Source organism: Echiichthys vipera (assembly GCF_963691815.1).
Source record: "Echiichthys vipera genome assembly, chromosome: 8".
NCBI lineage: Eukaryota > Metazoa > Chordata > Actinopteri > Perciformes > Trachinidae > Echiichthys > Echiichthys vipera.
Genome location: NC_139833.1, coordinates 1899864 through 1916306, shown reverse-complemented (window position 1 = coordinate 1916306; position 16443 = coordinate 1899864). Strand labels below are relative to the sequence as shown.

Below are 16443 nucleotides of genomic sequence, written 5' to 3'. Positions count from 1 at the left end.
AAAAGTCGCAGAGCAGGAAAGAATATCATTATTGTTCGATTAAGAGCCAAAATATAGGATCCAAAGTCATTGATTTGAACGACAGATTTAATAAAAGGCACTAAAATCTAAATAAACTCATGAAAAATGACGGATATTTGCGACAGGAGTGCATTTAAGTAATAAAACCGAGTCGTAATGTCGGTGATTTGATAAATGCGTCACACTCTGCAGCTCTGTCTCAACTTTAACACGTGTAAAAAGTAACTGTTGTTTATTTACGTCACTTGTTTGTGAGACGCAACGTCAAATTAATCAGAATATCGATTTCCTTCCACGTACCAAACGATTGATGGAGATGGAGTAACAATGGAGTAGCTAGCAGAGAAGAGGGGGTTGTTTTAGCTTAAAGTGCATAAACATTTGGAGATCTTGTCCAGTTTAAAAATGTAGTTGGAAAATAGTTGCAAGGGAATTTTGAGTGCGGCAGACACTTTAAATCATGGGTGTCAAAGTCAAGGCCCGGGGGCCAGATCCGGCCCGCGAATGAATGATCTTGGCCCCCAGGGATGATATTTGATTAGTATAAGAACCGGCCCGCACGCCACAGCCGCCTGCTGGTGTTTTTCACGCACCAAAACTACATTACCCACAATGCTCGGCTTCATTATTCATCAGCATTCAGGGCAGATGTCAACTTTCAGCCCAATCACTGACGGAGCCGTACAAAAATATTGGATTATTTATTTAATTATTATATAAAATACGGTGTAAGGTCTTGGTTCAACAGGTTAAATGCATCATTTTAATATGTTTGAATAAACATTGAACCAGTCCGACCCTCGGCTTGTAGCAAATTTGTTTTTTGGCCCTCTGATGTGTTTGACTTTGACATCCCTGCTTTAAATGGAAGGCCCGGAAACAGCTTTCTTCCTTGTCGGCCATTTTTCTCTTTGTTTTCAACCCTCCGTGCGTCTCTGAAGCTGAATCCATGGTTCTAAACATTTGTGACGGTGCTTGTGCACGTAAGTTCAACTCTAACCAACAATTCAGCGAGCCAGGGTCTCCAGACTCTTTTTATCCTCGTTCCTCTTCAGGGAGCGCGTGTGTGCGTGTGTGTGTGAGAGAGAGCTGATATGTTTGTGTGTGCTGGACACAATAATAAGTTTTTATCGCATCCTTTTGCCACATTTTCATCTTCAAAGTCCCAAACGATCGATGCTCACAGATGGAGATGCAGTAATAATGAAGTAGTTAGCGGAGAAGAGGGTGTTGTTTTAGCTTCACGCATAAAAGGGAAATAGTTTAAAGTGCATAAACAGTTTCCTCCCACACGTCACACGCATTGATGACGTCCTTCTGTGTGGAGTTTGCATGTTGTCCCCGTGTCTGCGTGGGTTTTCTCCGGGTTCTCCGGTTTCCTCCCACAGTCCAAAGACGTGCAGGTGTTCGCTTCATTGATGACTCTAAATCACCCGTAGGTGTGAATGGTTGTCTGTCTCTGTTCGTCTCTATGTGTCCTATGATAGACTGGCGTCCTGTCCAGGGTGGACCCCGCCTCACGCCCAAGCGGTTGAATATGAATGAATGATGAATGTCTTGGCAGCTTGAGTCAGTTTGTTATCAATAGATATTAGATTGATATCGTAACTTGTATTTTCTTGGTTTACAGCTTAGAAAAACATGCATGGAAGCAAACTCCCCCAGCAGTGTTTGTAGTTTTTTTGTTTTTTGTCTCTGTTACAGTTTCTCCAATCAGATTCATGAAAACACAATCAACCCCTGGTTAAATTGAGCTTTTACTGGCACTCGTTTGTCTGACAACTCCCAATTTGATGCTCTTTCCTGCTCCGACGCTCTCCGACCTTCCTTCAAGTACGTTTGTAGATTTTTCCACCGCGTGTGTAAGCGACTCAGTCCAGAAGCTCCCCGCTCAGAGGTCTCTACGTTTTTTACTTTACAAAACATCATAAAAGTTGTTCTGTGTTATCTGGTTGCATTCTGGTGCTGGTGTTGAGGTAGAGCTAAAGAAAAGTACCAGCTGTTGATAACAGAAAAACTAAAAGAGCTGAGCTGAGCTGAGCTGAGCTGAGCCGTACGGTGCGGTGCGGTGGAAATAGCGCTCCCTTTTAGTGAATTGTGACCAAGACACGTAGAGAGCGGGACATTTCAGTGCAAAAACTTCTTTTTTTTTTTTTTTTTTTGTGATGAAATAACGGGACCCCCCAACATGGCGGCCACGTCGGAGCTGTAAACTGACCGCAGGTCGCCCGTCTCTACAGAGAAGACTGTGCGGACATTTTGAAGCGTTTAGTGACTGGAACAGCGAGCTAACCGTTACACCTGGTTACCGAACATCAGCTGAATCTAAACACTAATGGTCCTTTTAAAAATATCCTTTTTGCTCTCTTTGTTAACGTCTGTCCTATGACACTAAAATCACTTCCTGAGTTTGATTAAAAATAGGCAAAAATGTGGCTGCAAACCGAGTTTACAGGATTTGATCTAAAGAAATCCAAGTTAAAAACTAAAGAGACTAAAACTGACGTGCATGAGTTGAGCCTTTAGCAGAGAAAACAGCAGATTAATATATTCTTATAAAAGTACAAATAAACACTTTCTTTTCATTAACACTGTCTGCATGGCGAGGCAGTGGATGAAGTTTTTGAATCACTTTATAATACCTTATAATTATTACTACTCTACTGTATAAAAACATCTACCTACATAAAAGTGCAAAAGCACAGAGATGAATTCTGCGAAAGTAAAGAAACCTGTACCAATGTACAGCAGCATTACATAAAGTCATCAGCTGGTCATCTTTGGCAGATTCACACCTTCACAATCAACCCGTGGATCATCACCGCCAGCAGCCGCAATCCAACGGAGCCTGCAGTCAAAACAAGGTAGTTAACTCCGCCATTACCCATAGAGCTAACAGCGTACGGAGGTTGGTGTCTGCTGCAGTTCTGACGCAACAGAAAGCACGTCATGCAGATTACGACACTTAAACACTAACATCTTTGTTTCTTCTCCATAAAAGTGCCTCAAATCTGTAACACTTAGAAAAGGTACCTTTCATTTGTAATAGCGCACAATACAGCAAAAGATTCCTCCCAGGTCGGCAAACCTGGACCCTTTATATCCATGTTTCGTGTCTAAGTGAGTTTTTAAAATTGGTCCAGTATCGAACAATGTCCGTCCAGGTAGGGCTCCCTCCCACTGTGCCTCCGTCCCGTGCCCCGTGCTTTAGGGTCCTTGTCCCCCCCTCCAAGCCTGTTTGTACTCACACTACCTGGGCCTCGGAGAATGCTTCTTGCTGCCTATACGTCATCACGCCGCAACACGTCACACGCATTGATGACGTCATGGCGATGCGTGGCTTTGTTTCCAGATCTTTCCGTAGACCTCAGAGTTTTTGTGCGTCTTGTCGACTGTTTTTGAATCTTTTCATCGACCAAATCTGCAGTAAACACTCCACCTCCGCTACTTTCCTTATGTAATCGTACACGTGCAAACGTGCTTTACTAAAGCCCACCTCTCCCAAACGGGCCGTGGACGGCAAGCGTGCCGCTCCTAGACGCGGTACGGTTGCACTCACACTGGTCAAAGGAACCAGACTTTAGCCGTGAAACCTGTTTGGGCACGGTACGGATCGACAGTGTGAGTGCGCCCTAAAAAGACTAGGGGTCGATCCATTTTGAAATATCTCAAATCAAACTTTGACATGTCCTCAGGCGGCGTGCGGCGTCCAAACACACGTCCATGGTTACCACTAGCTCTTGGCCGTCTCTGGGCCTTTTAAGAGCGCGGCATTAAAATGTAACAGAAATCCACCTGGTGTTGAAACTCAAAAATATTCCATTCTCATATATTTCTGATAAAAGTCGGATAAAATTATTTGCGGAGCCTCCTGCCTTTCATCGTCGCTCCGTTTCACTTGCGCTGCTCATGCTGCGTTTAAGTGCCATGGGAAGTCCGAAGTTTCGGACCTCCAACAAAGCAAAGTGCGCTTGAATGCCTGTCAAAGTGGAACCTCCTACAAGAGAATCCTGGTTAGATCGATCTACCTCAAATTCCCTGGTTGGAGGTTCCACTTTGACAGGCTTTACAAAGCACTTTGCCTATTTGGAGGTCCGAAACTTCGGACGTCCCACGGCACTGGAAGACAACATTTCTCACTCAGCGCACGTGTCAGGGGAGGAGGGAGTGTCAGAGGTAGAGCCACTGCGTCCAGTCTGAACGCAGCTTTAGACTTTTAACAGTGAGTTTGCAGAAAATCTCAGAGTATTTCAGGTTTAAAAGTTAATTTAAAGAAATCAGCCTGTTGGTAAATTCAGACTCACCCTGATTTCCAGGTGCAGAGTTGTTTGAAGGAAACACGGAGGGGCAGGTTTGGGCCAAGTAGAGAATCCTCTTCTCCGAGGTCACATTCATCTCCTGAAAATACACGATGAACCAGAAATTTACTTTACGGGTTTTTGTTTTTGATCTTCCTGACTCGGTAAATCGTCTAACCATCCAACAAGTAAAGAAGATTTTAAATGTAAACAATAAAAACAAACCCATATTTCATGTTAAGTGAGTTTTGACCCCACTCATGCTAACGTTAGCTCAGTTAGCTCGCTACTAGCTAACAGCATGTGAAATAAGAATTTAGCCGTTCTCTGTCTGAAATGAAAGACTCGTTGATATTGAACTACTACAAACGCAGTCAAAGTTCATTTAAATATGGAAAGCAGTGCGACTTACGTCGGTGGACACCACGGTAGCGTTAACATCGACACATTCGTCCAGCGTCATCCGGCCACCTTCGATCGCCGTGCACGGACGGACGCACCCGTTGGACTTGGAGTGGGCGATGGGCTGCAAACACAAACAAAACCCACAAATGATTTAGTGAGAAATCACCTGAGACACTTTAAAGGATTCTTTTTGGATGCATTGATCCAAATCGCAGCGGATTTAAAGGTTATTTTAAAGTAATTTTTACCGCTAACACGTGCGAGTGAATCTGAGTCATCGGACTGTGGAATTAAAAACAACTATTGAATTTCTAACATTGATTATTAATGTATTAAAAAATATGCATCTGAAGGTTTTGACTCTGAATTGAACTCTTTATTTTTCAAAGTTCATAAATTCAAGGCTAAAAAAATTCAAAGTAAAAAATGTCAATATGCTAAATTCAGAAGCAACATTCATTCATTCATTCATCTTCAACCTCTTGTCCCTGTCGGGGTCGCGGGGGACTGGAGCTGATCCCAGCTGACATCGGGCGTGAGGCGGGGTCCACCCTGGACAGGACGCCAGTCTATCACAGGACACATAGAGACGCACAGAGACAGACAACCATTCACACCTACGGGTGATTTAGAGTCATCAATGAACCCAACACCTGCACGTCTTTGGACTGTGGGAGGAAACCGGAGAACCCGGAGAAAACCCACGCAGACACGGGGACAACATGCAAACTCCACACAGAAGGGCCCCAGCCGGGATTCAAACCAGGAACCCTCTTGCTGTGAGGCAACAGTGCTAACCACCAGACCACCGTGTCGCCCTCAGAAGCAACATACAATATAAATTTTGCTTCTGAATTTGGCGTATGGATATTTTTCACTTTGAATTTTTTAACATTAAATCTTTTAAAGTTTCATTTTTTTAACGTTGAATTTATGAAAAAAAAAGAGTTAAATTCAGAGTCAAAACCTTCAGGAACATATTTTTAACGCATAAATATTCAGTGCTAGGAATTTAATGGCGTTTTATTTCAAAATCCGAAGACTCAGATTTGCTTCTGTACTCGCAGCGTTGTGCAGCTGGCCTTTCTATCAGTGGTCCATGTTTTGTCTATTTCACCGGTTCAGGGAGGGAATGAGTCCTGACCCCAAGTGAAGGAGTTCAAGTACCTCGGGATCTGGTTCACGAGTGAGGGGACGATGGAGCGTGAGTTTGGCCGGAGAATCGGAGCAGCGGGGGCGGAGCTGCAGTCGCTCTACCACACCGTTGTGATGAAAAGAGAGCTGAGGAAGGCAAAGCTCTGGATCTACCGCTCAGTCCTGGTTCCTACCCTCACCTGTGGTCATGAAAGCTGGGTCAGGACCCTGAATTGCCCCCCGGGGACAAATAAAGTTTTTTGAATACAACATACAACTATTCTTATTATCATTATTATTGTTGCTGCTTTTTACAAATACCTGCAGAGTCATTTCAACAAGCCGTGGTAACGAACATTTCTGCTTTAGCTCTTTCCGTATCACGATCGATCAGAACTGTTTTGCATTTACATCATTTTTTAAATATAAAGAAACCACAAAAGCTGAACTTTAAAACATCTGATCAGTTATTAAGTGTGAAATATCAGATTTAGATGAGGTGGATGAGCTGCAAAATGTGTTTATTCAGTAACCGCGGTTTCACTGGTTGTACGTTGCTGCGTAACCATGGGTGTTTTTCCACTGCAATGCATTGTGGGTCGATCTCATCAAGTTCAGTTTCTACCTTTCCCTGGATGTTGAAAGTGGCTTCACAGTTTCCGTCGAACTTAATTGTCGGCGTATCACAGCAGGAGTACGTAGAGCGACTCTGCATCACGGCTGAGTTTCCCGTCACACACACGACGACAGACGCTGTCGAAACAAAGAAGGAGGCGTTAGTGGGAATGTTGAGGTTCATTTAGTGTCATTTTCTACCTGAAGACCAAGGGCATGTTTCCCAAAGCTGCAGCACGCCGGCCGTCCACTCCCCGTTTGGGAGAGGTGGGCTTTAGTAAAGCACGTTTGCACGTGTGCGAGCACGAGCGCGTACACGTGTACGAGCACGAGGCCTACGGCGGTTCTGAGGTCATTTCCTGTGCGCCTGTTGGGACGTAGAGAAAAGAAGGAGGGACCATGCGCGGACATTTCAAACAATGGCGGTGAAAGGTTCACGTTGGTGTGATGCGGAGGTGGAGTGTTTACTGCAGATTTGGTCGAAGAAAAGATTTAAAAACAGTCGACAAGACGCACAAAAACTCCGAGGTCTACGGAAAGATCTGGAAACAAAGCCACGCATCGCCATGACGTCATCAATGCGTGTGACGTGTTACGGCGTGATGACGTATAGGCAGCAAGAAGCATTCTCCGAGGCCCAGGTAGTGTGAGTACAAACGGGCCTGGAGGGGGGGACAAGGACCCTAAAGCACGGGGCACGGGACAGAGGCACAGTGGGAGGGCGCCCAAAGATACAGCTGCAGTCACAGGTTCCCATGTGACCTGGAAAACCCGGAAAACATTTGACCAACTTTCCACTCGTGGAAAACACATGGAAAAACGAAAATCATATTATTGTTTAAATGTAAACTTTTACAGAGGATTTTAAACCGTCTTTGTAGTTTAAGAGCGACAACGATGAATTGATTAACAGGAAAACTCAAGTTTTATCGAACTGAAACTACTTTAAAGTTGTAATCCGTACGAATTTCGTTGTGATGAACAGAGAGCTGAGGAAGGCAAAGCTCTGGATCTACCGCTCAGTCCTGGTTCCTACCCTCACCTGTGGTCATGAAAGCTGGGTCAGGACCCAAAGAACCAGGTCCAGGTCAGGACCCAAAGAACCAGGTCCAGGTCAGGACCCAAAGAACCAGGTCCAGGTCAGGACCCAAAGAACCAGGTCCAGGTCAGGACCCAAAGAACCAGGTCCAGGTCAGGACCCAAAGAACCAGGTCGCGGGTCCAAGCGTGTGAAATGTGTTTCCTCAGGAGGGGGTCTTGAGTCTCCCTTAGAGAGAGGGGGAGAAGTTCAGCATCCGTGAGGAACTCGGAGTAGAGCCGCTGCTCCTTTGTGTTGAAAGGAGCCAGTTGAGGTGGTTCAGGATCATCTGGTAAGGATGAACCCTGGGCGCCTCCCTAGGGAGGTGTTCCAGGCACGTCCAGCTGGGAGGAGGCCTCGGGGAAGACCCAGGACCAGGTGGAGAGATTAGATCTCCACACTGGCCTGGGAACGCCTCAGGATCCCCCAGTTAGAGCTGGTTAATGTGGCCCGGGAAAGGGAAGTTTGGGGTCCCCTGCTGGAGCTGCTGCCCCCACGACCCGACCCCGGACACTGATCACATTTAAAGTGTTTCTATTATTATTATTTAGACTGGAATGGATTAAACCATAGAGCGTGGTCTTAATTTACTCTTTATCTAAAGAGTCTTGAGAGAACTTCTGTTATAATTTGGCACTGTGAATAAGAAAGAACTGGATTTATGTTAGAGAACAGAAAGAGAGAGCACACAGCTGAGGTGAGGCATTTTTTGGGTTTATTGCAGCATTAAATTTCCTACTTCCTGTTTCTGTTACACACCACTGGTGTCGCTCACAGCTGGAATTCCCCAGCCTCACCTGAAGTATCTGTGTGTGTGTGGAAAGTTGGGGGAATCCCACATTCTGCTTTCACTTTCAATGCATTTAATAATCATGTAAACACGACACCATTACAGCCGAATACCGTGTTATCTCATGGGTGAAGAGTCAGCATTAGCTCGATGCGTCACGAACACACAGATGTTTCCGCAGCTGTAACTTTTAAAACGAACACCATGTCGCTGCAGCGTCTGCGGGGGTGCGACGCCATGATGCAGCATTTGTTTTTATTCTGACATCAGCGAAATTAAACGATAGCAACAAACTTAAACATGCATAAGTTAATAAAAAACAAATCATAGCATGCAGCACTTTTATTTTTCTAATAATCATTTAAAAAAAAACGCAAAACCGCTCAATTCCACAAAGCGACGCGAAACTCCATTAAAAAATCCGTCAATTTTATTTATTCTGCGTTGCAGACCATGTTTAAAAGCTGGTAAATCATTATTTTAACATGTTTTCTAAATCTACATGATCCAGTCTTTAATTCGGCTCATGTCAAACTTCTTAGAAAACAGCTAAATAAAGTGTAAGTAGTGCAGGGATGCCCATTAGCTGCATGTAGAAGGTTAAACCACCACTAAACGCCAGCAGTTAATCAAATCCACCACTCTTTGCTGTTTGAAATGCATGAGATTAAAAGCAGGGGGCGTTAAAATGCTACTTTTTTAATGCAGTTTGGCGTCTTCAGCACTTATAATCCAGTTAATTTACACCGAAAAGCACAAAAATAACCATAATAATAATAATAATAAGCCCCTTAATGTATATAACGTGCATTAAGCTGGAGGTTGCTTTGCTTACCCACCTAAAGTGAAGCAGCAGGGGAACAGGTGCGGACTCATCCTTGGGTTTCAGTGTCTTTAAAGCAAATGAACCAAGGGTAGAAACGTGCTCAGGGGCTGAGGGGTGAAGTCACGCCCGTGGGGCCGTGACAGCGCGTGCAGGGTTTGCCCCGCGTCACTTCTGTGAAACAGTTTCACTTCCTTAAACCGAGTCAGCCCGAGATATAAAAGCCGACCCGGCTGCTGCATCCTGTCCAGACTGGTCCACACTGGCTCTCTGTGTCCCTCAGAGCTCCTCTTCACCTGCGCCTCTGCACATCCTCCTCATCCTCCTCATCATCCTCCTCATCTTCATCATGTCTGCGGTTATTTTCAACCTTGCCCTGCTGACGTCACTGTGTGAGTACTTATTCAAACATTCATATTTTGCACTTTTCTCCAGATGATTGCATTTTTATTTTCTTTACACCTCAATAACTGTGCACGTTTGTATTCATGTGCAGGTGAAATCTGTGCAGAGTCACTAAGTACATCCACTCAAGTTGCTTTTGTGCTTTTTATACTTTTTACTGGAACTTATTTGACACTTTTTGTTCTTTTTTAAATAAAAAACTCGTGCTGTTTGTTTGTTACGGCTGCAACTAAAGAGAAACCAGGAAATAATCTCATTTCAGGAGCTGAAATCAGTAAATTTGGACTTTTTTTTTCATTAAAAATGACTCTAAACCTTAAAACAGTGATGTTATTTGTGTGTAATGAAAATACAAATGTGAGTTTTTAGTGATAAAAGAGAATTTTACTTTTATTTATCTGGTAAAACATTTGAATTTACTCCAGTAACATTTGAATTCAGGGCTTTAACCTGTAAAGAAGTAAATGATTTTCCTCCACAGCTGATTTATTATTGAACACTGCAACAAACGTTCTATACTAGTGATTAATTTAGACAATTTACTAAATCTGCTTTTTATTTATTGTTAAATTACTTTAGTCAATGTACTAAATCTGCTTTTTATTTATTTATTTTTTATTACTTTAGTCAATGTACTAAATCTGCTTTTTATTTATTTATTTTTTATTACTTTAGTCAATGTACTAAATCTGCTTTTTATTTATTTATTTTTTATTACTTTAGTCAATGTACTAAATCTGCTTTTTATTTATTTATTTTTTATTACTTTAGTCAATGTACTAAATCTGCTTTTTATTTATTTATTTTTAATTACTTTAGTCAATGTACTAAATCTGCTTTTTATTTATTTATATCTAAATTACTTTAGTCAATGTACTAAATCTGCTTTTTATTTATTTTTAATTACTTTAGTCAATTTACTAAATCTGCTTTTTATTTATTTATTTTTAATTACTTTAGTCAATGTACTAAATCAGCTTTTTATTTATTTATTTTTAATTACTTTAGTCAATGTACTAAATCTGCTTTTTATTTATTTATTTTTAATTACTTTAGTCAATGTACTAAATCTGCTTTTTATTTATTTTTGATTACTTTAGTCAATGTACTAAATCTGCTTTTTATTTATTTTTAATTACTTTAGTCAATTTATTAAATCTGCTTTTTATTTATTTTTAATTACTTTAGTCAATGTACTAAATCTGCTTTTTATTTATTTTTAATTACTTTAGTCAATGTACCAAATCTGCTTTTTATTTATTTTTAATTACTTTAGTCAATGTACTAAATCTGCTTTTAATTTATTTTTAAATTACTTTAGTCAATGTACTAAATCTGCTTTTTATTTACTTACTTTTAAATGATTATAGTATAAGTTATGAGTTATAAGTTATTTTTTATCCTTTTATTAAGAAAAAACTGAATATTTTGTAACATTTAAAGTAAAAACTTCAGTTTAAAACAGGAGAAAATCATTGATTTTATTGTGAAACTCGTTCTTTCTGCATTTAGAGACGTCACGTTTGATTCGTACTGAACTAAATGTTAAAGAATAATAAACACATTTAACGTAAAAGTGTCTTTTTATGTAAAGTTTAAACGACGGGAAACACAAATTCACTTTAAAGTCAAATAAATGTGAAAAATCTCGTTTGGTTTTATGTAAATTAATGAAACGACATCATTAAACATTAAATCATGTTAATTCAGTTAAAAGTGAATAAACATAATATATTAGTTTGGTTAAATAACTAAAATGTTAAGAAAATAATAAGGAATTAAGAGTAAAGTGCAGTTTTATTGTTTACGTCGACGTAAAATCACCAGATCATAAAAAGTCACTTTGGATTCTGTGAAGTTAAATGTTTAAGAAGTGAAATCTGGACGTCATGTCTCTGTAGTTTGAGCAGGACCATGATTTTCCAGTGTTTAAATACGTTAGAAATGCAAATAAATGCAAATAAATGCAAATAAATGCTAAATAAAGTGTGTTTATCTGATCCCCAGGTGTCAGCGCGGCCTCCACAGACGCCGTGCTGGAGGTCAAATCTGTCCTGGGTGCAGACTGCAGGCTCCAGTGCACCGCCGTTTACACGCCAGGCGTCCAGTACAGAGCCGTGAGGTGGTACAAGGTAAAAGCTGCACTTCTTCTTCTTCTTATGCAAACTACCGGTAACAGTCCCACAAGGACGCACAGAGAACACTGCAGGTCCACTTCTTATTGGCTGGATTCGACTTTGAATGACCCTTTGACTTTCTGTTTCGCTATCACACGAGAAGTGAAGCGTGAGTTGTGTCATAAATACACTTTTACTTTTGTTCTCAGCTGTTAAAGCAAAATAATTCACTTTTTTTTAAAAACAGGAGCTTGAAATCCTTGAAAATGCTCAAATATTAATTTTTAAGGTGTAAAAAGTGCTTGAATTTTAGGTTAAGTGCTTAAAAATGCTCAAATATTAATTTTTAGGGTTTAAAAAGTGCTTGAATTTTAGGTTAAGTGCTTAAAAATGCTTCAATATTAATTATTAAGGGTTTAAAAAGTGCTTGAATTTTAGGTTAAGTGCTTAAAAATGCTTCAATATTAATTTTTAGGGTTTAAAAAGTGCTTGAATTTTAGGTTAAGTGCTTAAAAATGCTTCAATATTAATTTTTAAGGGTTTAAAAAGTGCTTGAATTTTAGGTTAAGTGCTTAAAAATGCTTCAATATTAATTTTTAAGGGTTTAAAAAGTGCTTGAATTTTAGGTTAAGTGCTTAAAAATGCTTCAATATTAATTTTTAAGGGTTTAAAAAGTGCTTGAATTTTAGGTTAAGTGCTTAAAAAAGCTTGAAAATGCTTGAATTTGACACAAAAAATGGCTGTAAACTTAGAATAATATCGTCTCTTTTAACGTAATTTAAAAAAGTGAATTCATAATTTTCAATTATTATGTATTTGTAGTAATATTTCAATTCATTAAAAGCTTAAAAATGCTTGAATTTGACCTTGGAAAAGGTGAAAGGGTGAATTCAATTAAACCCAAAGGAACACCGATGCTACAAGTTTGTGTTCACGACAATAAAAAATAATCACGTCCATTTTAGGTTTTCCCAGTTTTCCCCGTTAAATTAGGAAAAGTCATCAAATATAAAACAAAAACAAATTATGTAAAGCATTTAGTTAGAGATGTTCAACATTGAATGGGGTCTAATTGACCCTAAGGAGAACAGGAGGGTTAAGTGTGAAGAGTAAACATGAGGCAGAACGGCTCCTTTCAAAGTGTTTTATTATGATAAAATATGATTTTATAATATATATTTGTTAATTTTGTAATCTTTATATAAGTAAAAGTATTTAGAGTTAATAAAATGGAGACGTAGTGAAGTATAAAGTTAAAAGAAAATACTGAAATACCTTCAGTCCTTAGTTATGAACACACATTGTATTTGTACATGAATGTGTTTGACGCAGTTCTGATGACGTCACAGGTCGGAGCGCTGTCCGCGTCGTCCGCGTCGTCCGCGTCGCCTCCTCTCTACGGCCTTTTGGCCAGAGAGCTCCCCAACGGCACGACGCGGTGGTACACCGGCGTGGAGCGAGAGGTGGAGCTGCTGGGCGAGTCCCGGGACATCTTCCTGCCCAACGTGACGTGCGGCGACAGCGGCGTGTACCAGTGCCACCTGGCGGCGCCGGTCGGGGAGCAGAACCGGGAGGGGCAGGTGCGCCTCGCGCTCCCAGGTAAAAGAAGTGACCGCGGTTTGTTTGTTTGTGTGTTTGTTTGTTTGTGTGTTTGTTTGTTTGTTTGTTTGTTTGTGTGTTTGTTTGTTTGTTAGTTTGTTTGTTTGTTTGTTTGTGTGTTTGTTTGTGTGTTTGTTTGTTTGTTTGTGTGTTTGTTTGTTTGTTAGTTTGTTTGTTTGTTTGTTTGTGTGTTTGTTTGTTTGTTTGTTTGTTTGTTTGTTTGTTTGTTTGTGTGTTTGTTTGTTTGTTTGTTTGTTTGTGTGTTTGTTTGTTTGTTAGTTTGTTTGTTTGTTTGTTCAGATTCAACAAGAAGATGATCGCAGGTTCATAACCCGCAGATGAGTCGCAAGATTGAGACAAAAAAGTCGGAATATTTTGAGAGAAAAAGTCGCGATTTTTTAAGAAAAAAGTCGCGATTTTTTAAGAAAAAAGTTGTTCGATTTTGAGAAAAAAAGTCGGAATATTTTGAGAAGAGTCGTAAATTTTTAAGAAAAAAGTCGGAATATTTTGAGAAAAGTCGTAATTTTTTAAGAAAAAAAAGTCGATAGATTGTAACAAAAAAGTCGCAATATTTTGAGAAAAAAAGTAGAAAAAATTGAGACAAAAAAGTCGGAATATGTTGCGAAGAAAAGTCAGAAGATTCAGACAAAAAAGTCGTACATTTTTAAGAAAAAAAGTCGTAAAATTTTGAGAAAAAAGTTTGAGACTAAAAAGTCGTTCAGCGTAAGTGCAGAAACACTTGAGTAAAAATAGAAACACCAGGGCGTAAAAATAAAGTAAAAGTCAAAATGTTACGATAATAAGTGTTAAACATGAAACTGAAATATGAAAGTAAACGTAAACCTGAGGCACGTCGGCTCCTTTCAAAGTGTTTTATTGTTATAAAATACGACGTTATTCAGTTTTTTATCTTTATTAAAGTAAAAGTAGAAACACCGACACCTTAGATCGTGTGACGCTTCTTCACGCACGTTCAAACTTGAGTAACTTTTCATTTCTGTGTTTTTATTTTTTCAGAATGTCCCGACGAGCAAACGGAAGCAACGATGACGGACGCGTACTTGGTGATTTTAGCCACAGCCGTGCTGATCCTCGCGCTCTGCACGTTCCTCATAAGCTACGTAAGTCTGCTGACGACCACGCCGTTTACGCCGAGGCACACTTCTGTTTTCTGTTTTCTCTTTTTACGAACGATCTCCTTCTTGTGCCTCGAAAATCCAGTTTACTGTCGCATGCTGATGACATCACGTTATATTATTCTGCATCTACAACAAGAACTCGCTGCTTAAACATCTTAAAAAGTCTTTGGTCCGTGACAAAGTCTCGCAAAAATACTGTCCAGGGTGAACTTTGTGTTTGTGGGGATAAGAAAACCTTAGTTTTACACGGTCAGTTGTTTCCATGGAGACGTGTGGACCAGCTGACTGAGGCAGTTCAGTTTCAGAAATACCCGTGTTCATGTGGGCGCACTCTCACTGTGCCTCCGTCCCGTGCCCCAGCACGTTTCACGGCTAAAGTCTGGTTCCTTTGACCAGTGTGAGTGCAACCGTACCACGTCTAGGAGCGGCACGCTTGTTGTCCACGGCCCGTTTGGGAGAGGTGGGCTTTAGTAAAGCACTTTTGCACATGTACGAGCACGAGCGTGCGCACGTGTACGAGCACGAGGCCTACGGCGGTTCTGAGGTCATTTCCTGTGCGCCTGTTGGGACGTAGAAAAAAGAAGGAGGGACCATGCGCGGACATTTCAAACAATGGCGGTGAAAGGTTCACGTTGGTGTGATGCGGAGGTGGAGTGTTTACTGCAGATTTGGTCGATGAAAAGATTCAAAAACAGTCGACAAGACGCACAAAAACTCCGAGGTCTACGGAAAGATCTGGAAACAAAGCCACGCATCGCCATGACGTCATCAATGCGTGTGACGTGTTACGGCGTGATGACGTATAGGCAGCAAGAAGCATTCTCCGAGGCCCAGGTAGTGTGAGTACAAACGGGCCTGGAGGGGGGGACAAGGACCCTAAAGCACGGGGCACGGGACGGAGGAACAGTGGGAGGGCACCCTGAGTCTTTTACGTTACCGTTTGGAGAACTTTCTTTTTCTTTCCCTTTTCCGTCCTTTACTTTGTAACTGGATCTGTGTGTTGTTTATTGTTTATTGTTTATTGTTTATTGCATACTCAATAAACAATAAACAATAAACATGAGGTTGAAAAATCCCTAAATTCCTCTCTGACTCTTGAGCCTCGACACAAAACGACACTTTTTTAAAGCACCGTTTGATCTGAACGCGTCTCCCTCGTGTCTCCCCCACAGGGCAGTTTGAAGAACATCCTCCGAGATCGAACCAGGACCACGAAGAAAGAAACGTTACTGCACGCGGCGTTCAAACCGCTCGAGGAGAAGGACCTGAAATCCATCTACACTTTGGGTCCTAAAGCGTCGAGAACGCCGAAGCATGTCTGGGTTTAGAGACGACGACGACGACGACGGTGCTGGAAGGAAAGACTGACGAAGACCCCGCCCCCTCTCCTCTCGCCACGACCACAAAAACAGCTTCTACATCAACACGTTAGAAACCTTCGCACCACCCGCGGCCTCGTCCCTCAGGCGTGAGACGAGAATCCCTCCAGAGACAGGAACGTTATATCACACGCTTCGATCCGCGGACTTTTACAACGGACTTGAGGGAAAGAAGAAGAATTACTTTATTTATCCCGCAACAGGGAAGTTGAATTTTCTCACTCTTATTATAGATGACACACACACACACACACACACACACACACACACACACACACACACACACACACACACACACACACACAAGGAGAGATGTCAGAGCGAGGGGGCTGCCAGTGACCGGCGTCCCGAGCAGTTAGGGGTTCAGTGCCTTGCTCAACTGCACCTCAACAGCAGTGCCCAGGAGATGAACTGGCACCTCTCCAGCCACCAGTCCACGCTCCATTCATGGTCCACACAGGGACTTGAACCAGCAACCCTACAGTTCCTAGCCAAGTCACTTATGGACTGAGCTGCTGCCGTCCAAACAGACGTGGGACACAGAGCAGGATTCAAGATTCAAGATTCAAGATTCAAGAAGCTTTATTTATTATTATTGTGCAGTTTCAACACAAAGATGAAAGGGTCAGAGTGACAATGAG

At 41.3% G+C, this 16443-nt stretch overlaps 2 protein-coding genes across 2 annotated transcripts; one reads left to right on the top strand and one right to left on the bottom strand.

Moving 5' to 3' along the window:
• Window positions 1-2810: 2810 nt before the first annotated feature.
• Window positions 2811-9223, bottom strand: LOC310950075 (uncharacterized protein; the record flags this gene model as incomplete). Its single annotated transcript, XM_083917738.1, has 5 exons — window positions 9180-9223; window positions 6484-6611; window positions 4732-4845; window positions 4326-4419; window positions 2811-2869 (listed from the first exon to the last, which is right to left on the bottom strand). The coding sequence occupies exons 1-5, from the start codon at window positions 9214-9216 to the stop codon at window positions 2811-2813; spliced, it is 432 nt and encodes a 143-aa protein (XP_083773864.1). The 5' UTR covers window positions 9217-9223.
• Window positions 9224-9430: 207 nt separating this feature from the next.
• cd83 (CD83 molecule) lies at window positions 9431-15957 on the top strand. Its single transcript, XM_083917737.1, has 5 exons — window positions 9431-9555; window positions 11576-11700; window positions 13035-13284; window positions 14302-14405; window positions 15596-15957. Exons 1-5 carry the CDS (start codon window positions 9513-9515, stop codon window positions 15749-15751), a joined length of 678 nt encoding a protein of 225 aa, XP_083773863.1. The 5' UTR covers window positions 9431-9512; the 3' UTR covers window positions 15752-15957.
• The last annotated feature ends 486 nt before the right edge of the window (window positions 15958-16443 follow it).

What these genes read in the sequence shown, in the direction of transcription:
- cd83 (XM_083917737.1), top strand. Translation starts at nt 9,513, where the DNA reads ATGTCTGCGGTTATTTTCAACCTTGCCCTGCTGACGTCACTGT. An exon ending in GAGCCGTGAGGTGGTACAAG is followed by an intron (nt 11,701 to 13,034) that starts GTAAAAGCTGCA and finishes ATGACGTCACAG; the next exon opens with GTCGGAGCGCTGTCCGCGTC. An exon ending in GGTGCGCCTCGCGCTCCCAG is followed by an intron (nt 13,285 to 14,301) that starts GTAAAAGAAGTG and finishes TTATTTTTTCAG; the next exon opens with AATGTCCCGACGAGCAAACG.